We start from the raw sequence: 18,399 nt of genomic DNA, 5'->3' as shown, positions 1-18,399 counted from the left end.
TCAATTCTTCAGTCTGGGTGACTCTTGAAAAACATAATCCAGATCCTTTTCTCAAATTCCTCCAATGGCTCCCCATCTGCTCAAAGATAAAGTCCTTTCACATCAACCCCAGCCCTACAACACACCATGCATGATGTAATGTAAGCTCCAAGCAGCTGGAATTTTTAATGTTTTGTTGAATGCAGCATCACCAGTACCTGGAATCCTAGTAGGACAACGTAAGAAACTCATGTGTATTTAAATAAATGATCTTGCCTCAAGGGTTTTTACACTTGCTGTTCTCTCTGCCAGGAATGCTAATCCCTCAGATACCTGCATGACTTCCCACTCAGCCTCTCAGGGCTTTGCTCAAATGTCACCGATCAATAAGGTTTTACCAACTACCCTACTTAAATCACGTCACAAATTCTCTATCCCTCCCTCCACTTTGTTTTCCTTCACAGAATTTCCACCACCTTTCCCCCTCTATATGTATTACTCATCTGCATATTGCCTGTCATCTCCCATCCCCACACTTATAAGTTCCATGAGATCAAGAATATTTTATTTTGTTCACTGCTTGAACCCGTAGCATCCAGAGCAGCGCCTTGCACATTGCAAATGCCCTAAGAGTTTGCGTTCCATTAATCTTTTATTAAATTTGAAGGCTAACAGTTAACTTCATGACATTCCCTAGTACAACAGCAACAAATTTCTTTGCTAGAAATACTTGCTCTAAAATCTCCAGTATAAATACTTGGACTTCCATCTGAAGCCACACAAGTAACCTAAAAACTGACATAAATTATGATTAAACGGATAATTCATTCTTCAACATTGCCTAATCACATCCCAGAAGTCTTTTTGTACTTAGAGTAAATCTGAAATAATGATCTGAAATAATAATCTGAAGTCAGAAGAGTTCAGAAATCTTGTGCCCCCACTACCTAAAATATGAACAGAAAATAACAAAAAATGTTCAGTATCACTAGATCAGCAGAAAATGTAAATACTTACAGTATTTATTGATCTATTTCAAGATCATTATGCTGAGTGAAAGCCAAACACAATCGAGTACATACTGTATGATTCTGTTTATTTAAATTTTAGAAAATGCAAACCAATCTACATGGAGACTAGAGCTCAGTGGTTGCCTGGGCTGGGCTGTAAAAGAAGGACAAACAAGCATGAGGAAACTTACGGAAGTGATGGAAATGTTCTGTCTCAACTGTTGATTTCAAAGTTAGGTGCATCTGTCAAAACTCACCTAACTGTACAATTAAGATTGACTGACAAATAAAATACTTACTGAAGTTAGTTAAGATTATTTTTGTGATCACCCATGACTGGGGAGTTTTTTATTCCCCAAGAATAATCAGAAAGATGAAGGAACCTACATAGATTTCTTCCAATGACAAGAAAAGACCATACATCTCAAGTGGGTTTGAAAGGATAAGATAAACAGGTTAAGACTGTACCCGTCAAACCATGCTCATCAAAACAAGGACTATACAAATCCTCTCAGGTAATAATAGCATGCCATTTTATAAATGAAAAAAAGCAGGCATAGAGGGTTCAACTTCCCCCAAACCACAGTTTTCAGCTGAACTGAGAATCAAACACAAGCAATTCTCTTAATTCACTTTTCCACCTTAGAATGACTAAATTTAAAGGTTGGTAATATTCAAGTATTGGTACAGGGCAGGGAAAAAAGCATTCACATCCAGTTTATGTTGGCACCACCCTTTCAGAAAAACATTTCAGTAATAACAAACTTAAAATAGACACAACTCACAACTCTTTTAAGCCAGCTAATACTCCCTTCCAGGAAATGACACTACAGAAATCTTTTCAACTATATTTTCAAGAATGCTGCTGTATTAATTACATGGCAATAAATTTGTAAGCAATCTTAATGTCAACCAATTAAGAAATGGCTAAATAATTTAAGGTGTATCACACCTGGCCATAAAAAAAGAATGAAATCTATATACAGATGTCTTGAGTAAAAGCCAAATCCTAGAACTGAGTGTATAACAATTTAAGAAGCAAACACAAAGGTTGGGAAGGAATCATCAAAATACTTATCTGGAGACCAGGAGAAGCGTGCTCAGTTGAAGGTAATGACTTTCACTTTTATCCCTATTTCTCATACTGTTAATGTCTTCATTTTTGCAAATATAATTTAATACAAAGACACTAAGATATATTTTTAACGACTATCAATGTTAAAGACAAATTCTGAATGAACTGCCAGCTGTTCTGAATTACATTTAAAAAGAAAATTAGACATTTTGGTTGATTTAGGGAAGAACATACAGTGAAAGAGATTCACAGAAACTTAACTAAGCTTTCTTACCTTCTATAAAGAATGACATTTACTACAATCTTTTAGGGGCATTATGCAGGTATTAAAAAGATATTTAGGTAATAAGAAGATAACCAATTAGGCTTTCTTAATCTCTGAAATTCAAGAAGACATACCTGGGAATCTCCTGACCCACTCTTCTGCAACACTCAATGACATTTATATAAAACTATCCACACTGGGCCCAGCTATTAAGAGTAAATATGCTCATGTTTTACAATCTATTATTATTCCTTTGCTACATATTCTCCAGAAAATTATTTCTGCTTTTCTAAAAGGAAAAAGACCCCAAATGTAAACCTAATATAAGAGCTGTTAGGCATAGATTCATGAAATGGTTGTAATAAACATATAAATCCTTGGCAATTTAATAAATTCATAAGATTTGTAAGACACATAAATTCATTAAGATTTTTCTTTAGCAGAAGCATATAAATATTGAAGAGAAAAAGGTCCTTGAGTGGGGACAATGCTGTGGGACAACAAAACATTTAAATAAAGAAATCAAGTGCTGGAGAACTCCTTCAAATCACTATTACTTAAACATATTACTCATATCATAAATATAACTGAGATCTTATTGTAATAAAAAAAATGGGGCTTTACCAAAAACTAAATCAAGCACCTTTTTCACAAAATCAAATAAACCAAAAATGGTTACAACTGAATATATAAAAATACAGCATCAGTAATCCTTTACACTGAGCATGTTTAGACAAACTACAATTCCCTTTATAGGTTTATAAATAAAAGTACGTAACATTATCACAGTATGGTTTAAGCTGACTGCTTCAACCCTACTAGTGTTTTATGGACAGAATTCTCCAAAATATGTTACTGTAACAAGTACTCACCTATAATACTCTTTCAACAAATCCTTTACAGACTATTTTGTGCCATGTATCATGCTAGGGACTGGCTGTGGCAGAAACACTGAAAACAACTTTATAGTGGTATTGCAACTGTACATTTATTTCCTCTCTCACATTGTGAAAAGCAGTGTGGTATAGTGAAAAGAATACTGATGTAGAAAAAAATGTGGGTTGCAATTCCTGACCTAACCACTAACAACTCCTTTTTATGTTCAGAGTAATAGAACTATGTGTTATGTACCATGCAAAACTGATTCAGAAAAATCTGATTGGAGTATGTAAATGTTAAAAAAAAATTTTTTAATTAAAAATAAGAATACAGCATTTCATTACATTTTTAAGGCTCTGAGGCTCATAACCATTGGAAATGACAAAATACTCTAACCTAAAAAGAAAAAAGAATTCTGCAGGCTCTTATTTATATTAAAGCTATAATGTTAGAATTATATAACCTTCTACCAGGTCACAGATTCTTTAAGAATTAAAAAAGAAAAACATGTAAGAAATTTTCTAACAAATTTTATCCTTTTAAGAAATAGTCTCTAATTGTCTAGAAAAATATTTTTAATTTTCAAAATGTACTGTTTCCTCTCTCAAAAACCCACAACATTCAGGGTGCCTGGCTGGCTAAGTCGGGGGAGCATGCAACTCTTGATATTGGGGTTGTGAGTTCAAGCCCCACATTGGGCATTACTTAAAAACAAAATCTTAAAAAAAAAAAAAATTCAAATAACATTTATGACTTAACTACTTTTCTAAAAAAGACTACGTATGTATATTAGCATCTCTTTGTAGGTCTACAACCCTAGGCCTTCTTTACAGAGAAATATCAGTTTTTCATACTGAGAATCTACCTAAACTAAGAATTTGTGTCTGCCTTTTAAAGAACTATGCAGTGGTATTAAAGGTTTAACAACAACAACAAAAAAAGTTTATACAGAAAGCACCCAACTATTTTACAGACTCCAACCATATTTTTCCATTTAAAATTTTATCCGAATATCTAACACTTCTGTTGATCATATATTATTAAAACAAGAATTCAAATAGCAAACAATAAAAGATGTTTTAAGTAATTGTGGCAAATTCTATCCTTTTAAGAGTACTTGCATATTTAAAACATTTTATTAAGGTGTGAAAGGGAAAAAAGTTTTACAGTCAAAGATTTACTGACATGATTATCAATGCTTTCAATCAGAGTTAAACAAATCTTAAAATATGCATTGAGAGTTAATTATTGTCCATCTTAATTTCCTTTCATCTGAAATTCAGAAGTCATGTGTCCACTTTAGGGAAGATTTATATATGAAAAAGTTTATTAGAAAAATAAACAACTTTAAATTTTACAATATTTTCCACTTCCAAAATTCTTTTATATAGAGCAAATGTGCCTTATGGTTTAAACATAAACTTGACTTACAAAATCTCATTTAGTCCTAAAGATACAAAAACACAAATGGTGAAACTGAGAAATTCAATGTAAAAATTTTTTTTAAAAACACCATTTGTTGCAGATACCTAATATGGCAATATTTACTGAAAAGTATAAACAACTTTTACTGAACTTTACTGTACTGGTGTATTACCAAAATTAACATTATCAAATCAAAATGTAGATTAGGTTGTGTGGTTTAGGTTTATTTTTCCAAAAATTATATCAACTATACCAGGAACTGGCAAATTTTTCCTTAAAAGGTCAGAGAGTAAATATTTTAGGTTTGCAGGCCCTAAGTTCTCACTACCCAACTCTGCTACTACAGGGAGAAAGCAGTCATACTTTCTCCTGAATGGATATACCTGTGGGCTGCAGTTTGTCTGCTGCTGAACTAGACAATGGATTTTGAGTAAGAGATTATTTCAGGTGCCATATTACAAATATGTCACATATAGGGGTCAGGAGGAACAATTTAAAGGAGTAAACATCACTAAATGAACTATTATAAGTTAAAAATTTCACACTTATTTCCCAATCTTAATTGTATGTGTGTATATATACAAGTTACAAAACTATTTCAATTCCATATTCTTTTTGGTGTGTTAATATAGTATCAGACCGAAGTCAGATAAGCAGCAAAGTACCATGAGAGATTCAGTACTCAGAGGCTAGCTAATCAATAACCATGAAATTAGGTTTTGACATCTAAATATTTCTACACGAAAAAATTAATTTATTTGCTGTGCCCCTAAAGGAAATGAGATGTATATTTCAGATGTCGTTTTAAAATTCAATTGAATTGTTACAATTTTGAAGCTAAATGTGATTTGCTTTGTTTTATTAGAAAAAATACTCAGGCAAGGTCTACAATCATCGGTCAATTAAGAATGACTTACAAGAACATGAGGCAATAAAATAAAAAATACAGGTACAAACTATATATCTGAAACACTTCTATTTGGCAATTTTATAACAAATCAAAATTTTAAAACAACAAAGGAGATCGCAGATTACTTCGTAGATACAGAATAAAGCAATTGATGAAGTGCTTAAGCAAAAGAAAACAAAAAAAGTAAAACACACTGCTTTCCTTTTCTTTTTAAAAAATAAATCACATTTGCTACAGATCAAATGGATAATACCCTTATTAAACAACCATTCCAGAATGTCTTATAGTAGCAGTGCTTCTATTTGCACTTCATTTAATTTTATATGACTCATTTCATGTATATAGATAGCTCTTTACCCCACTGTTAACGAATAAAGTCTCCCATAATTTTTATTATTTTAAAAATTTTTTTAAAGTAAATGAGAAATGATTTATGTATCATGGAACCTTTCCCATTTTGGAACCAAAGGCTTAATTCTATATTTTTGTCTATTCTTTTCTTTAAAAAATTTAGTGTAAAAACTGCTGGTTTTTATATCACTGTAGTAAAGTGAAAACTCCTCAATCAGGAGTATTTTTCTGCAGTTTGACTGCATATAACCACATATACTTTACAATATGTCCTTCCAACAGTAAGGAAATAATTGATTTCACGGTCACTGTCAGAAATGAGTGCCATAATTCTATTATGGGTATAGGTCCTCCCTCAAAGACTTTCTGGAAGGATGTTCAATGTGTTTTGTTCTTATAGATATTAACAGTAGTACATAGTCCCTTAAGTCTGCAAAGACATTTATTGTTAAAGAAGGTGCTTTATTAACAATTCCTCTGGCAGCACTAGTGAATTACAATATCCTTCAATATTATTTCTACCCATAATATATACATTTAACTTTCATGCCTCTAGAAAAACATCTACAGTACATTTCATAATATAAAAATATATTACAAATCTGCTGAATTATTTACAAGCAATGTTCTATTATCTCTATGCAACATTTGTTTGATACAATACTAACAAGTTACACATATTTCCATTTCTGTAAGTTAAAAAAAATCCATATGGCTTCTTGCTTACCAAGCAAGAAAGTGATTTTATTTTCCTTTTCAAAACCAACTTTGGTGCATAAAGGATTCAGTTTGAAGATACTTAAAAAAAAAAAAAAAATACAATTTTTCTTATGTTAAGATAAAACAGCTTATAAACCAAATGCTTTCCTCAGAAAAAAAATTAGAGGCTTATATAGGTTAAAATGAAAATATGAGGATTATTCAAATAATTTGAAATAGAGGTTTTTCAAAAACCGTTAACAGATTAGTTATATAGGTAAATATTAACATACTGTACTCCATGAGAAAACCCTAGTCCTGAAAAGGGAGCCACCAGACATACTGCAACACTCTTTAACAGAAATTTTCAGCCCTAATTCGATAGACGAATTTTTAGTTGATTGCAAATGTCGTTCACTGTTTGCTTAAATACAAATTGAACACTTTTCTTATCAGAGTTCTGCAAAAGAACACAAATGGCAACCAATCACATCTATTTATCATAATTATCTCTTGATAATTTTCATTGTCTAAATATTTCCTAATATGACTTCAACTCAACAGACACTGTCAAGACAAATATCCTTACAGTGCTTTTGGTAATTTAAGGGCACATGTTGTAATTGTTTTTCTTTCCAATATAAACTACTGTAATTGCTAAAGGGGGAAAAAAAAGCAGCTTAAAGCAGCAAGCATGCAAAGCCTTTAAGAAGCTGTTCCACTAAGTTGCCAGAAGAGTGTTTGCTCAGTCTCCCACAGTACCATTCCATGAAAATGTGGATATACAGTAATATATTAATATATTCCACAGAAGAGCCTACTTCATTCACAGAATGTTTACACTAAGCATAAATATTATTCTAAATACCGGATTTAAGAAAAAAAAAAGGAAGGGGGTTATGACTCTAATGTGCAACTTTTACTAAACCCATTGTCAGTGACTAAGACTGCAGGTGTCCCCGCTTGTTTGCTTTTTATGTATTTATTTATTTTTTACCTCTTCAACCTCTTCTGCGGCATTGTTCTAGAAAAAGAGAAAAAGGAATATTCTTTTATTGGACTGAATCAAAAACACATTAAGTATTTCAAAAGAGACATTAAAAACATTAATAAGATATAGGCAGTGTGATAATCACTGATCATTAAAATTTATTTCCAAAGCATTCATACATTAATGGATGCAAATTTCAGTTATATAATATAGCTTTTTAATAAATCCTTTTTATGTAGGCTAATGTGATTCTAAAAAAGAATATCATGCCTAACACATGTATGTTAGCCAACTAGGACTTTAAAACTGATGTTTAAACCTTGAATAAATATGTTCTTTTTAGTTTCATTTTGAAGTTAATATATTTTTAGGTTTGTCATGCTTTCATTTTGAGATATGTATAAGCCACAAAATATTTCTCCTAAAACAAGTCTGAATAATCACTTTATTCTTTTTACTTAATTTCACAAGTTCTCCAAATCAAAATCCAGACCTTGCTCACATGTTACACCACAGCAAATGTAGCCAGTTCTATTAATCTGTACCACTTTAGGAAAGACTCCATTCTAATTCCGGAATAGCAGAATCATGAAAATTTAGAGTCAAAATTAAATGTTAAGACCGGGGCAGGGGGCAGTAATACAGTTAAAGAAAATTAACTCCACAGATGCATTTAATATGTCTTAAGAACACCTTCATTACCCAAGAGTGACATCAATTTAGAATTGCAGACTTAACACTTTTCACAACATACAATGCAATTCCTATGCTCTTTTGGACAATAGTTCTGCAACCAAATGTTTTTTTTTTTTTTTTAAGTTAATTTCACTAATATCTAAATTGCTTCCTATATACACAAAATAGCAAAAATAAGCTGTCTGTGAAAAAGGAAGAGCGCCTCAGAGAGGGAGAAGTAGAATGCAGGGCAGAAACACAAAGTTAGTCTGAATCTTATAATTAAGATTCATGCCCCTTTGTCAACTCTCTGCCTAAGGGATGTTTACAACCAGTTCTAATAGCAGGGTGGCTCTCCCCAAATATCACTCTTTTAAAATGCTAATTTTAATTACTCCCTTCAAAGAGTCAGCAGAAATAAACCCTAAATTAAGTACCAGTAAATAAAGAATATTCAATTATTTTTCTTAAAAAGAAAAAGGTAAATCATGACTTGCCCGTATTTTTGATAGTGGATTTCCCTCAATCTCTCCTCTGAGGTCATTTCACCATTTTTTTTCAATAGTTAATAGTTAATTTCTCAAGAACACAGTTCCATCACACAGAAAACAAGTTTTTATTGTACTTATTATTAGCATCTGCACTAGAAGATCTTTAAAACAATTTGCGGGGTTGGAGTGCCTGGGTAGCTCAGTCGGCAGCATCAAACTTTTCATTTCAGCTCAGGTCATGATCTCACAGTCGTTGGATCGACTCCAAGTTGGGCTCTATGGTGACAATGCAGAGCCTGCTTGGGATTCTCTCTTCCTCTCTCTGCCCTCCCCCTCCAATCAAAATAAATAAACTTAAAAAATAATAATTTGGGGGGGAATAGGGAAAACTTAAGAATCTTGGGGTTTCCACAAGGCAAGTCCCATTCATTATGTGAGAATTTCCCTCAGAAGAGATCTTAAATTATAGAAATCCTATTATACTGAATTACATTCCAGAAAGTTGAGTCATAGAATAAACAGAACCTTCAGAGTGTTTAACTGCTACAGGATTTGACATAGGGACAGAGTCTCTTTATGACAGCTAAAATTCACACTTGGGATTATCAATTATTATATGCTATCTTATTCTTATTCAACCTATTCCTATGCAAAATACGTATCAAGTTGAAATTGATTTTTAAAACATAAAAATCTGCTCATAAAGAGTGCCTTTTAAGCATTTTCCCCACTTTCTGAATCACCCTAGTATACGTCATTTGGATGGAGGCAGTGTGGAGTTCAGTCATACCCTATCTGTGTAACCTTAGGCAAGCTATTTAAACTCTTGCCTCAGTTTTCCAATCTGTAAAACAGAGATAGTAACACCTACTTCACAGGCTGCTGTGAGGATGAAGTGTATATAAAGCACCTAGCAAAGTGACTCAGCACATAGTCAGAAATGTTGGTCTCTTCTCCTTCCCCCCCTATACCTTCATAAGCACAGCACACTAAAACAAAGGTCAGATCAGAAAATTATTAGCAATGTGAACACTGAGCTACCTCTTAAAAACAAACACAACAATATTTAAACTGTTCTAAAGGCTTGGGTAGAGTAGAAGTTTAAAAATTCATCATTTATGGTATTTTAGGGCATTTGTGGTATATTCCCAGATCCATAAAAGTCTGGTATTGTAAAAAGAATTACATATGTAAACAAAAGACACTTATTTTCAAAATAGTATGTACATTAGAATTTAAGCTATGTAAGATAAATCTGGAATTAAGTTGGCATATAAACTTTACCAAAATAATTATCTTTCTGGATTCTACAATTTATAAGCTTTCATAATGTAATTTCCATATACAAAGCTCCAGAAAGCAAGCTATGCTTGGTACTGAAATTCAGTACTTAAAATTAAGTCCTAACCTTATATCCAAAAAGTTTAGGGAAATTTAAGATTATGATTCAAAAATTAAAACATCTAATCAAGAATTAAATTACCTGTATATGTTTGGATCCAAAAGCAAGGCAGTATCTTTGGGTAGCTTTGATAAATGAACTACTTTAGTTTTTAATTGATGTCGTTCACTTTCATTCACCCACACGTCAGGCAGACTATGAATTAAAAAACAAGTCATAAATGAAATAGCATTCATTTTAAACTTACCCTTTATATAACTTCACATTACCCAGACTTTTCTGTTAGCGTGACTGAGCCACAGAAATTAACAACCTTCCCAGAAGCCAAAGAAATAGCAACGGGATGCGGAGTCCCAGGTAAAAAAATGACAGTGAAATTTCAGGCATGAATTTGGGAATGAATTAGGAATTTTTGCTGGCAAAGCCATATCAAACTTAGAAACACATATTATAGAACACTGCCTTGTCTTTTAGTTCAATGAGTAAATGTCATACTTGAACTTGACTTGATGGAGTTTTTCTTTTTTTTTTTTTATTGAAGTATAGTTGACATCCAATTCTGTATTAGTTTCAGGTATACAACATAGTAATTCGACAATGCCAAAAATTACTCTCTCACCATATCATATTATTATAGTAATACTGACTATATTCCTTATGGTAACACCAAGTTAAGAAATAAATAAACACTCAAGTAGATTAAACTCTACTTTAAAAAAATGCACATGACCAAAATCCTGAATTCAAAGAAATTCAATCCTATCGGGAAATTCAAATAAAAGCAATTTGATTGATATTTATACTGATCAATATCCAAAATACTAAAAATACACAGATATTTGACTATACTTTAAAGAAACTGTTTATAACCTTAATATAAAAAGAGCTCTTACAAATCAGTATGAAACAGGTGAATATTCATCAGGGAAAAAGGAACACAATAGACAAAGGATACAAACCAACAATTCACCAAAGATAAAAACAGTTTAAAAATTATCTTATTTGTAATCAAAGAAATATAAAATGTAAGAATGATAACAGTGTTAATAACCAGAGAAATAAGCTCTCTAATGTAGTGGGTAGGATTATAATTGGCACAAATTTTCAGGAAGGCGATGTGTATTGAAACCCATCAATAATTTGCATAGTTTGTGTACTGGCTGATCTTAATATCTCTTTAACAGTAGAGAAAAACGGGGACCTTTAGTGTTTCAGCAAAAAAAGGAGTTCATTAAATAAATTTTACACAGCCATTTCAAAATATTTTACAGTAGCATTTCCACAAAACCTGGATGGAGGGGATGTGTGTGGAAAATATGTTCTACGTTAATGGAAGTTTGATAGTCACAGGATTAAAAAAAAGCTGGATTTCTTTACTAATATGCTAACATGTATTGTAAACTCTCAAATCTATTGAAGAACTCTTAATTCACATCACATTAACATCTCCTTAGAATGAAGTCTGAGAAACAATACTGTAGAAAAATACCGAGTAACAAAAGATAAATGTTAACCACATACTATTAATTTGTGAAAAACCAAGCATACACAATGAGAGTCCATTCATTTATTCTATTCTTGGTATTTATTGATTTTACCCCAAACTTCTATGATTTATATACCTTTATTACCTTTTCTAACAAAAAGAATTTTAATAAAAACATAAAAGGAGGGGCACTTGAGCGGCTTAGTCGGCTAAGCATCCGACTCTTGATTTTGGCTCAGGTCACAATCTCACAGTGCGTGGGTTTGAGCCCTCCATCAGGCTCTGTGCTGACAGTGCTGAGCCTGCTTAGGATTCTCTCTCCCCCTCCTCCTCCTCCTCCTTCTCTGCTCCTCCCCCAATTGTGCTCTCTCTCTCTCCAAAATAAATAAACATTAAAAAAAAAAAGATAAAAGGAAAATTAAACATAAAAACATGAAAAACCTAAGGATTTTCAGGGCCAGAAAAATATAATGCTTTTGGAAAACAAGCCAAATGATTTTTCTTTATCACTGTGAGCTAGAAAATGTTTAGAATTTTTTTAAATGATTCAAACACAGGCAAAACTAAGGCTGCTTGCACACTGCCTGAGGGTCATCTAAAAATCATAAAAATAATTACATTCTAAAAATGATTAAAAATTGCTACAACAACTTTTATTGAAAACAGAAACAGCTAGTTGTAAAGGTTGTAACTTGAGCCAGGTACTATAAGAACTTTCACAGATTCTTGGGGCGCCTGGGTGGCGCAGTCGGTTAAGCGTCCGACTTCAGCCAGGTCACGATCTCACGGTCTGTGAGTTCGAGCCCCGCGTCAGGCTCTGGGCTGATGGCTCAGAGCCTGGAGCCTGTTTCCAATTCTGTGTCTCCCTCTCTCTCTGCCCCTCCCCCGTTCATGCTCTGTCTCTCTCTGTCCCAAAAATAAATAAACGTTGAAAAAAAAAATTTTTTTTTAAATAAAAAAAAAAAAGAACTTTCACAGATTCTTTAACCCTGACAGGTCAAAATGTTTTGCAGTCTAATTTCTGTAATTCTTTTATATGCAAACACAGTAACTATTCAAACACAGTAAATATTTGAGTGTAAGATCATAATAAAAATAAGAGAGTCTATGGGGCACCTGAATGGCTCAGTTATTAAGCATCTGACTTCAGCTCTGCTGTCAGTACAGAGCCACTTCAGATCCTCTGTCCCCTCTCTTTCTGCCCCACCCCCACATGTGCACCTGTATACTCACTGTCTCAAAAATAAACATTAAAAAGAAAATAAGAAGGATGACTGAGTGGCTCAGTCAGTTAAGCATCTGACATTGGCTCAATCATGATCTCATGGTTTGTGAGTTCGAGCTCCGCACTGGGCTTTGGGCTGACAGCTCAGACCCTGGAACCTGCTTTGCATTCTGTGTCTCCCTCTCTCTCTCTGCCCCTCCAGAGCTCACACTCTCTCTGTCTCTCTCAAAAATAAACATTAAAAAATTTTTTTAAAGAAAATAAGAGAGTCTATTAATTATACAGTATTTCAAATACTTACATGTCTTCAGGCATCCAATGAAGCAAAAGTTTTATCTTTCCAGAATCCTCTTTTCTCTTAGCTATTACCTAGTAATGATATAAGAGATCATAAAAATGATTTGTAAAACATTATTTTAATGCATCAATAAAAAGCAGTTTTGATTCTAATTAAGAATTTTTAAGTATTCATATCCTGGACCAGATATTATCACAGAATTTTGTTCTGATCTGCTTTAATAGCAGCTTCACCTTTTGATCATATATTTTCACAAAAGAAACAGAGAAAAAAGGAGTTGAAAAAATTTTGTATGCCCAAATATTAATACCATATTATCTTTATTAAGGGACTGAAAAATGCTATTTATTTTACTATTAAAGTCTGAAGATTAGCTAGACTGCCAACCAACAATGCATTATTAGTTGAAATTTTTTTTTTAATTTTTTTTAATGTTTATTTATTTTTGAGACAGAGAGAGACAGAGTGCAAGTGGGGGAGGGGCAGAGAGAGAGGGAGACACAGAATCTGAAACAGGCTCCAGGCTCTGAGCTGTCAGCACAGAGCCCGACGCGGGGCTCGAACCCACGAACCGTGAGATCATGACCTGAGCCGAAGTCGGACGCTCAACCGACTGAGCCACCCAGGTGCCCCTAGTTGAAATATTTTTAAAGAATAAGATGGTAAAGAAAAAAGAACTGCGGAGATGGGAGAAGTCTGTAATTTATGACTAAGATATTTGTTGTTTGCTTGGGTGTTTTTGTTTGCTGGTTGGTTTGTGTTACTTTAAATGAAACAGCCAATCAGTGTTCAGGTTCAATTATAAGGAATCTACAGATCAACCTAAATTAAAAAGACCTACATAACATAAAGTATAAAAAAGGGAATATACTGGGGTGCCCAGTTAAGTGCCCAACTTCAGCTCAGGTCATGATCTCGCGGTCCATGAGTTCGAGCCCCCTGTAGGGCTCTGTGCTGACAGCGCAGAGCCTGGAGCTGCTTGGAATTCTGTGTCTCCCTCACTCTCTGACCCTCCCCGGTTCATGCTCTGTCTCTTTCTCAAAAATAAACATTTTTAACAAAGGGTAATATACTGGTCATTCATTACTAGATTCTGAAAATTAAGATAATGCTTAAATAATAACTGACCAAGTTACAAGGTATTTTGTAACTCTTACAACTTCCATATTAGCAAAATTAGCACTGTAGTGTTCTCATAATCGAAGTCTCAGTATTTTCACCAACTTTAAGCTACAAACAGCCACCTCAAAATATGTTGAAGCATTATATTAAAGTAAAAACAGCACTTTATACATCAATAAAACTTATAACTCCCATTACTTAAAAATCAATAGTTAGGTACTCTAATTCTAGACTTGATAATAAGATTAATTTAAAAGACTAAATACAAATCTGAGGATGCTGAAACAAAACACCTCTACAAAAAATTATAATATAAAAACAATGCAAACCAACTGACTAGTAACTAGGATTCTGCTGACCTCTTCTGGAGAAGGCTCGGAAGAAAATGTTTCAATTAAAGACGACAAATTAGGCAAACTGCATATAGCATAGTACCACCTCACACATATATTTTTCTGCAAAACCGTTTCATTATCTACACAGTTATTTCCTATAAATGCTTATTTGATTACTAAGGAAACTTAAAATTGCATTTCGTATTGAATATCTGACTACTAAAAGAAGCGATTCTGCTTAACACATAACCACCTCCATCCAAACCTTTCTAGTCATGGAACTTGGTGAACCTGTCCACCTAACTCCTTTCTTTTCTTAAAAAAATTTTTTTTACATTTATTTATTTCTGAGAGACAGAGAGATAGAACGTGAGTGGGAGAAGGGCAGAGAGAGAAGGAGACACAGAATCCGAAGCAGGCTCCAGGCTCTGAGCTGTCAGCATAGAGCCCGATGCGGGGCTCGAACTCAAGAGTTGTGAGATCATGACCTGAGCTGAAGTCGGATGCTTAACCGACTGAGCCACCCAGGTGCCCCACTCCTTTCTTTTCTATTATGTCCACGAAGACCTGTTCCCAGACTGATGCCTCTTCCATCCACTTTCCTCAGCAAAAAGCATTCCTCAAGATTACACTCTACTTTTGTGGCTCTTCCTTAGTCAAGGTACTTGTGCTTCCACAAGGTCACTTGAGATGCAAATCATCCCTACTCCTTAGTTTTTATGGAAAAAAAACTTGTCATACCTTGTATGACAAACATAGGTATATTCTTAAAATCTCTCAAATGTTTTCTACAGCTAAAAAGCTTATTTTCATCTTCATAAATGGTTTTGTCTCTGTAAATTAAAAAATAATTTTTCCAGACTCCTAATATCATCACCACTATTTTTAGGTCCTTCACTTTTTTGATCATAACTATTCCTCCCATGGTGAACCTAAGGATTTCATCACAAGGGAGATGCTCTAATGAAAGCATGTGAATGTTGATGCTTCATTTCTTAAAACACAACTGTACTCATCATTGTCACCACTATTCCCTAATATGGAGAGATACTTGCTCATTACCAAACCATTATTTCATCAGATTTATTGTCCTTTAAAATCAGTGATAAGCCCCAAATCTCACTCCTTAGACTTCTTTATTTATACTTAGTTCCTACATGATTCTATCCAGTCTGATTCCTTTAAATACCACTAATATGCTGAAAACTTACATATTTGTATCTGTGGTCATACTTCTTCTCTGAGCTCAAACTCTTACATCCGTGTGCCTAAGTTAAAGAGGGAGTAGATTCTCTACCGAATGTATCAAAATTATAGCTCTTGACACTCCCCTCTCCCCCATCTGCTTTCCCCAAAGCCTCTATTAAATAGCAACTCCACTACTTTGCCCAGTTGCCCAGGCCAGAAACACTGCGGGCATCCCTTACTTTCATTACCAAACCTGACATCTGATCCATCATAATTCTGGTTAGTAGTACTTTCAAAAGATATCCAGAATCTAACCCTTCTCCACATCTAACCATTCTAAGCATCTCCACCATAACCATTCTGGCCTTTTCTCACCTGAGATAAAAAGGCTGATGTCTCTTTCCCCCACCCTGACCTACATTCTGTCCTCAACACACAAAACAAGTGAGCACATTAAAATCCACATGAAAGAGGGGCACCTAGGTGACTCAGTCGGTTAAGCGTCCGACTTCAGCTCAGGTCATGACCTCAGGGTTTGTGAGTTCGAGCCCCATGTCAGGCTCTGTGCCAACAGCTCAGAGCCTGAAGCCTGTTTCAGCTTCTGTGTCTCCCTCTCTCTCTGCCCCTCCCCTGCTTGAACACACTCTCTCTCTCAGAACTAAACATTAAAAAAAAAAATCCACAAGAGAAAAGAGATCAGTGAGTTCACCAGGGTAGGGGATGGAGGCAGAGATGAACTATAAAATTACAGTAGAAAACCTTTGAGTGATGGGAATGTTCTGTATCTTAATTGTGGCGGCAGTAGTGGTTTCACAGGTAAGTACAATTGTCAAAACTCTTAGATAACTGTTTAAGTGGGTACAGTTTTATTTATTATACCTCAATAAAAATTATTATAAAAAAAATCAGACCATGGCTACTCAAATTTCTTCAACGGCTTCCCATCACACAAAGAATAAAAGCCACAGTCTTAGTCAAACAAGGTTCTTCCCACTCTGACTTAACTCTTACTCTCTCTGCTTTCGTGCATACTTGGCCTATTTTCAAACATACTTGGCATATTCCCACTTTGCAATTCTATATTTGATTTTCCCTCTAGCGATGATGTTCATCCCCCTAATAACTGAATGGTTCATACCCTCACTTCCTCTACTATTTCATCTTATCATGTCTCTTCCACTAGACATAGTTTATTGTTTTGTTTTAATCAGTTTGTTCTCTGCTGTATCATTAGTACAAAGCAGGTGCTCAGTATTTAAGTGAATGGACAAATGAGTACTAATGCCATACTATGGGTCTGGTGACCACAACTTACTTATTGACCTTTGAAAAGAAGAACAATTATAGACCAAATCATAAGCCTACGTTACCAAACTTCAAAGGAGGACTTCAACCATCACTGCTGAACAAGCCCCTGATCTTGCTGAATCCCAACAAAATTCCCATTACAGCCATTTTAACTTTGGTCTCCACAAAATCTGTTTTTCCTTTCAATCCTTTTATTCTTATTTAGATAACTATATTTCCAATGTTTTTTTGTATTTATTTTTGAGAGAGACAGACAGAGACAGAAAGACACACACACACACACACACACACACACACACACACACACACAGGATCCAAAGCAGGCTCCAGGCTCTGAGCTGTCAGCACAAAGCCTGACGTGGGGGGATTTGATCTCACGAACTGTGAGATCATGACCTGAGCCAAAGTCAGACACTTAACAGACTGAGTCATCCAAGTGCCCCTCCAATATTTTTTTTAATCCAATTTTTCTTCATAGAGAATATACAGTTTCACCTTTCCTCAAACCCAAACTCACACCTCTCATGTGCTCCAATCTCAGAGCAATGGTTCCCTTGCTTTGTGTCTAATCTTCTACATTTGTTGCCTTTAATTCTGGCAATCATAGTCAAAACTCGGAATTTTTCATTGGAAGTATACACAAATGAAAAAGTAAAAATGCAATGCAACAAAACCTCAAGGTTACAGGAGATGGAAAAAACAGATATTCAAACCAGCAGAGAAATTGGTATCAATATGATCTTTTGTATTTTATCCTTGTGTATCCTGATTGATCTAAATACTAAAACCTAAATTTAGTATATTTTATATTTCAAGAGTCAAAACAATCTCTTTCTCCAGAGATTCAAATCAACAAGGTCTGACCTAAAATTTACCTCGGGGTGCCTGGGTGACTTAGTTGGTTAAGCATCTGACTCTTGATTTCAGCTCAGGTCATGACCTCACGGTTCGCAAAACCAAGCGTGGCCCACGTTGGGCTCCACACTGCATATGGGACCTGCTTGGGATTCTCTTTCTGCCTCTCTCTCTGCTCCTTTCCTCCCCACCCCCACCCCCCGCTCTCAAAATAAATAAACATTTTTTAAAAACACTTAAAAAAAAATAATAAAGATGACTGCATAGTAAAATAGCAAAGGGCCTGGGAAAAAGAACAACTCTGTTACCTCCTAGCTAACCAAAAATAGTTACTGCTTTTTCAAATTTGGTATGGTTACCAAACTCTGGTATAGTTACCAAACAGAGGTAACTCTGTTACCTCCTAGCTAACCAAAAATAGTTACTGCTT

The 18,399-nt window shown here is 34.3% G+C and overlaps 1 protein-coding gene across 5 annotated transcripts in view; it reads right to left on the bottom strand.

The window, feature by feature from the left end:
* Nucleotides 1–18,399, bottom strand: part of AEBP2 (AE binding protein 2) — a 96,228-nt gene that overhangs the window by 18,297 nt on the left and 59,532 nt on the right. For 2 of the 5 annotated variants that reach the window (XM_045466903.1, XM_045466906.1), the window contains 4 exons: nucleotides 13,165–13,232; nucleotides 10,234–10,347; nucleotides 7,591–7,617; nucleotides 5,476–7,053 (listed from right to left, as the gene is read on the bottom strand). In XM_045466903.1, coding sequence (XP_045322859.1) covers nucleotides 7,008–7,053; nucleotides 7,591–7,617; nucleotides 10,234–10,347; nucleotides 13,165–13,232 — 255 coding nt within the window. In that variant the 3' untranslated portion in view covers nucleotides 5,476–7,007. Of the gene's footprint in view, nucleotides 1–5,475; nucleotides 7,054–7,574; nucleotides 9,740–10,233; nucleotides 10,348–13,164; nucleotides 13,233–18,399 lie in introns of those variants that run through there. The other 3 variants (XM_045466902.1, XM_045466905.1, XM_045466904.1) reach the window with 2 other exon arrangements.

This window comes from Leopardus geoffroyi, chromosome B4 (genome assembly GCF_018350155.1).
Source record: "Leopardus geoffroyi isolate Oge1 chromosome B4, O.geoffroyi_Oge1_pat1.0, whole genome shotgun sequence".
Taxonomy (NCBI): Eukaryota; Metazoa; Chordata; class Mammalia; order Carnivora; family Felidae; genus Leopardus; species Leopardus geoffroyi.
This window is presented reverse-complemented; position numbering and strand designations above follow the sequence as displayed.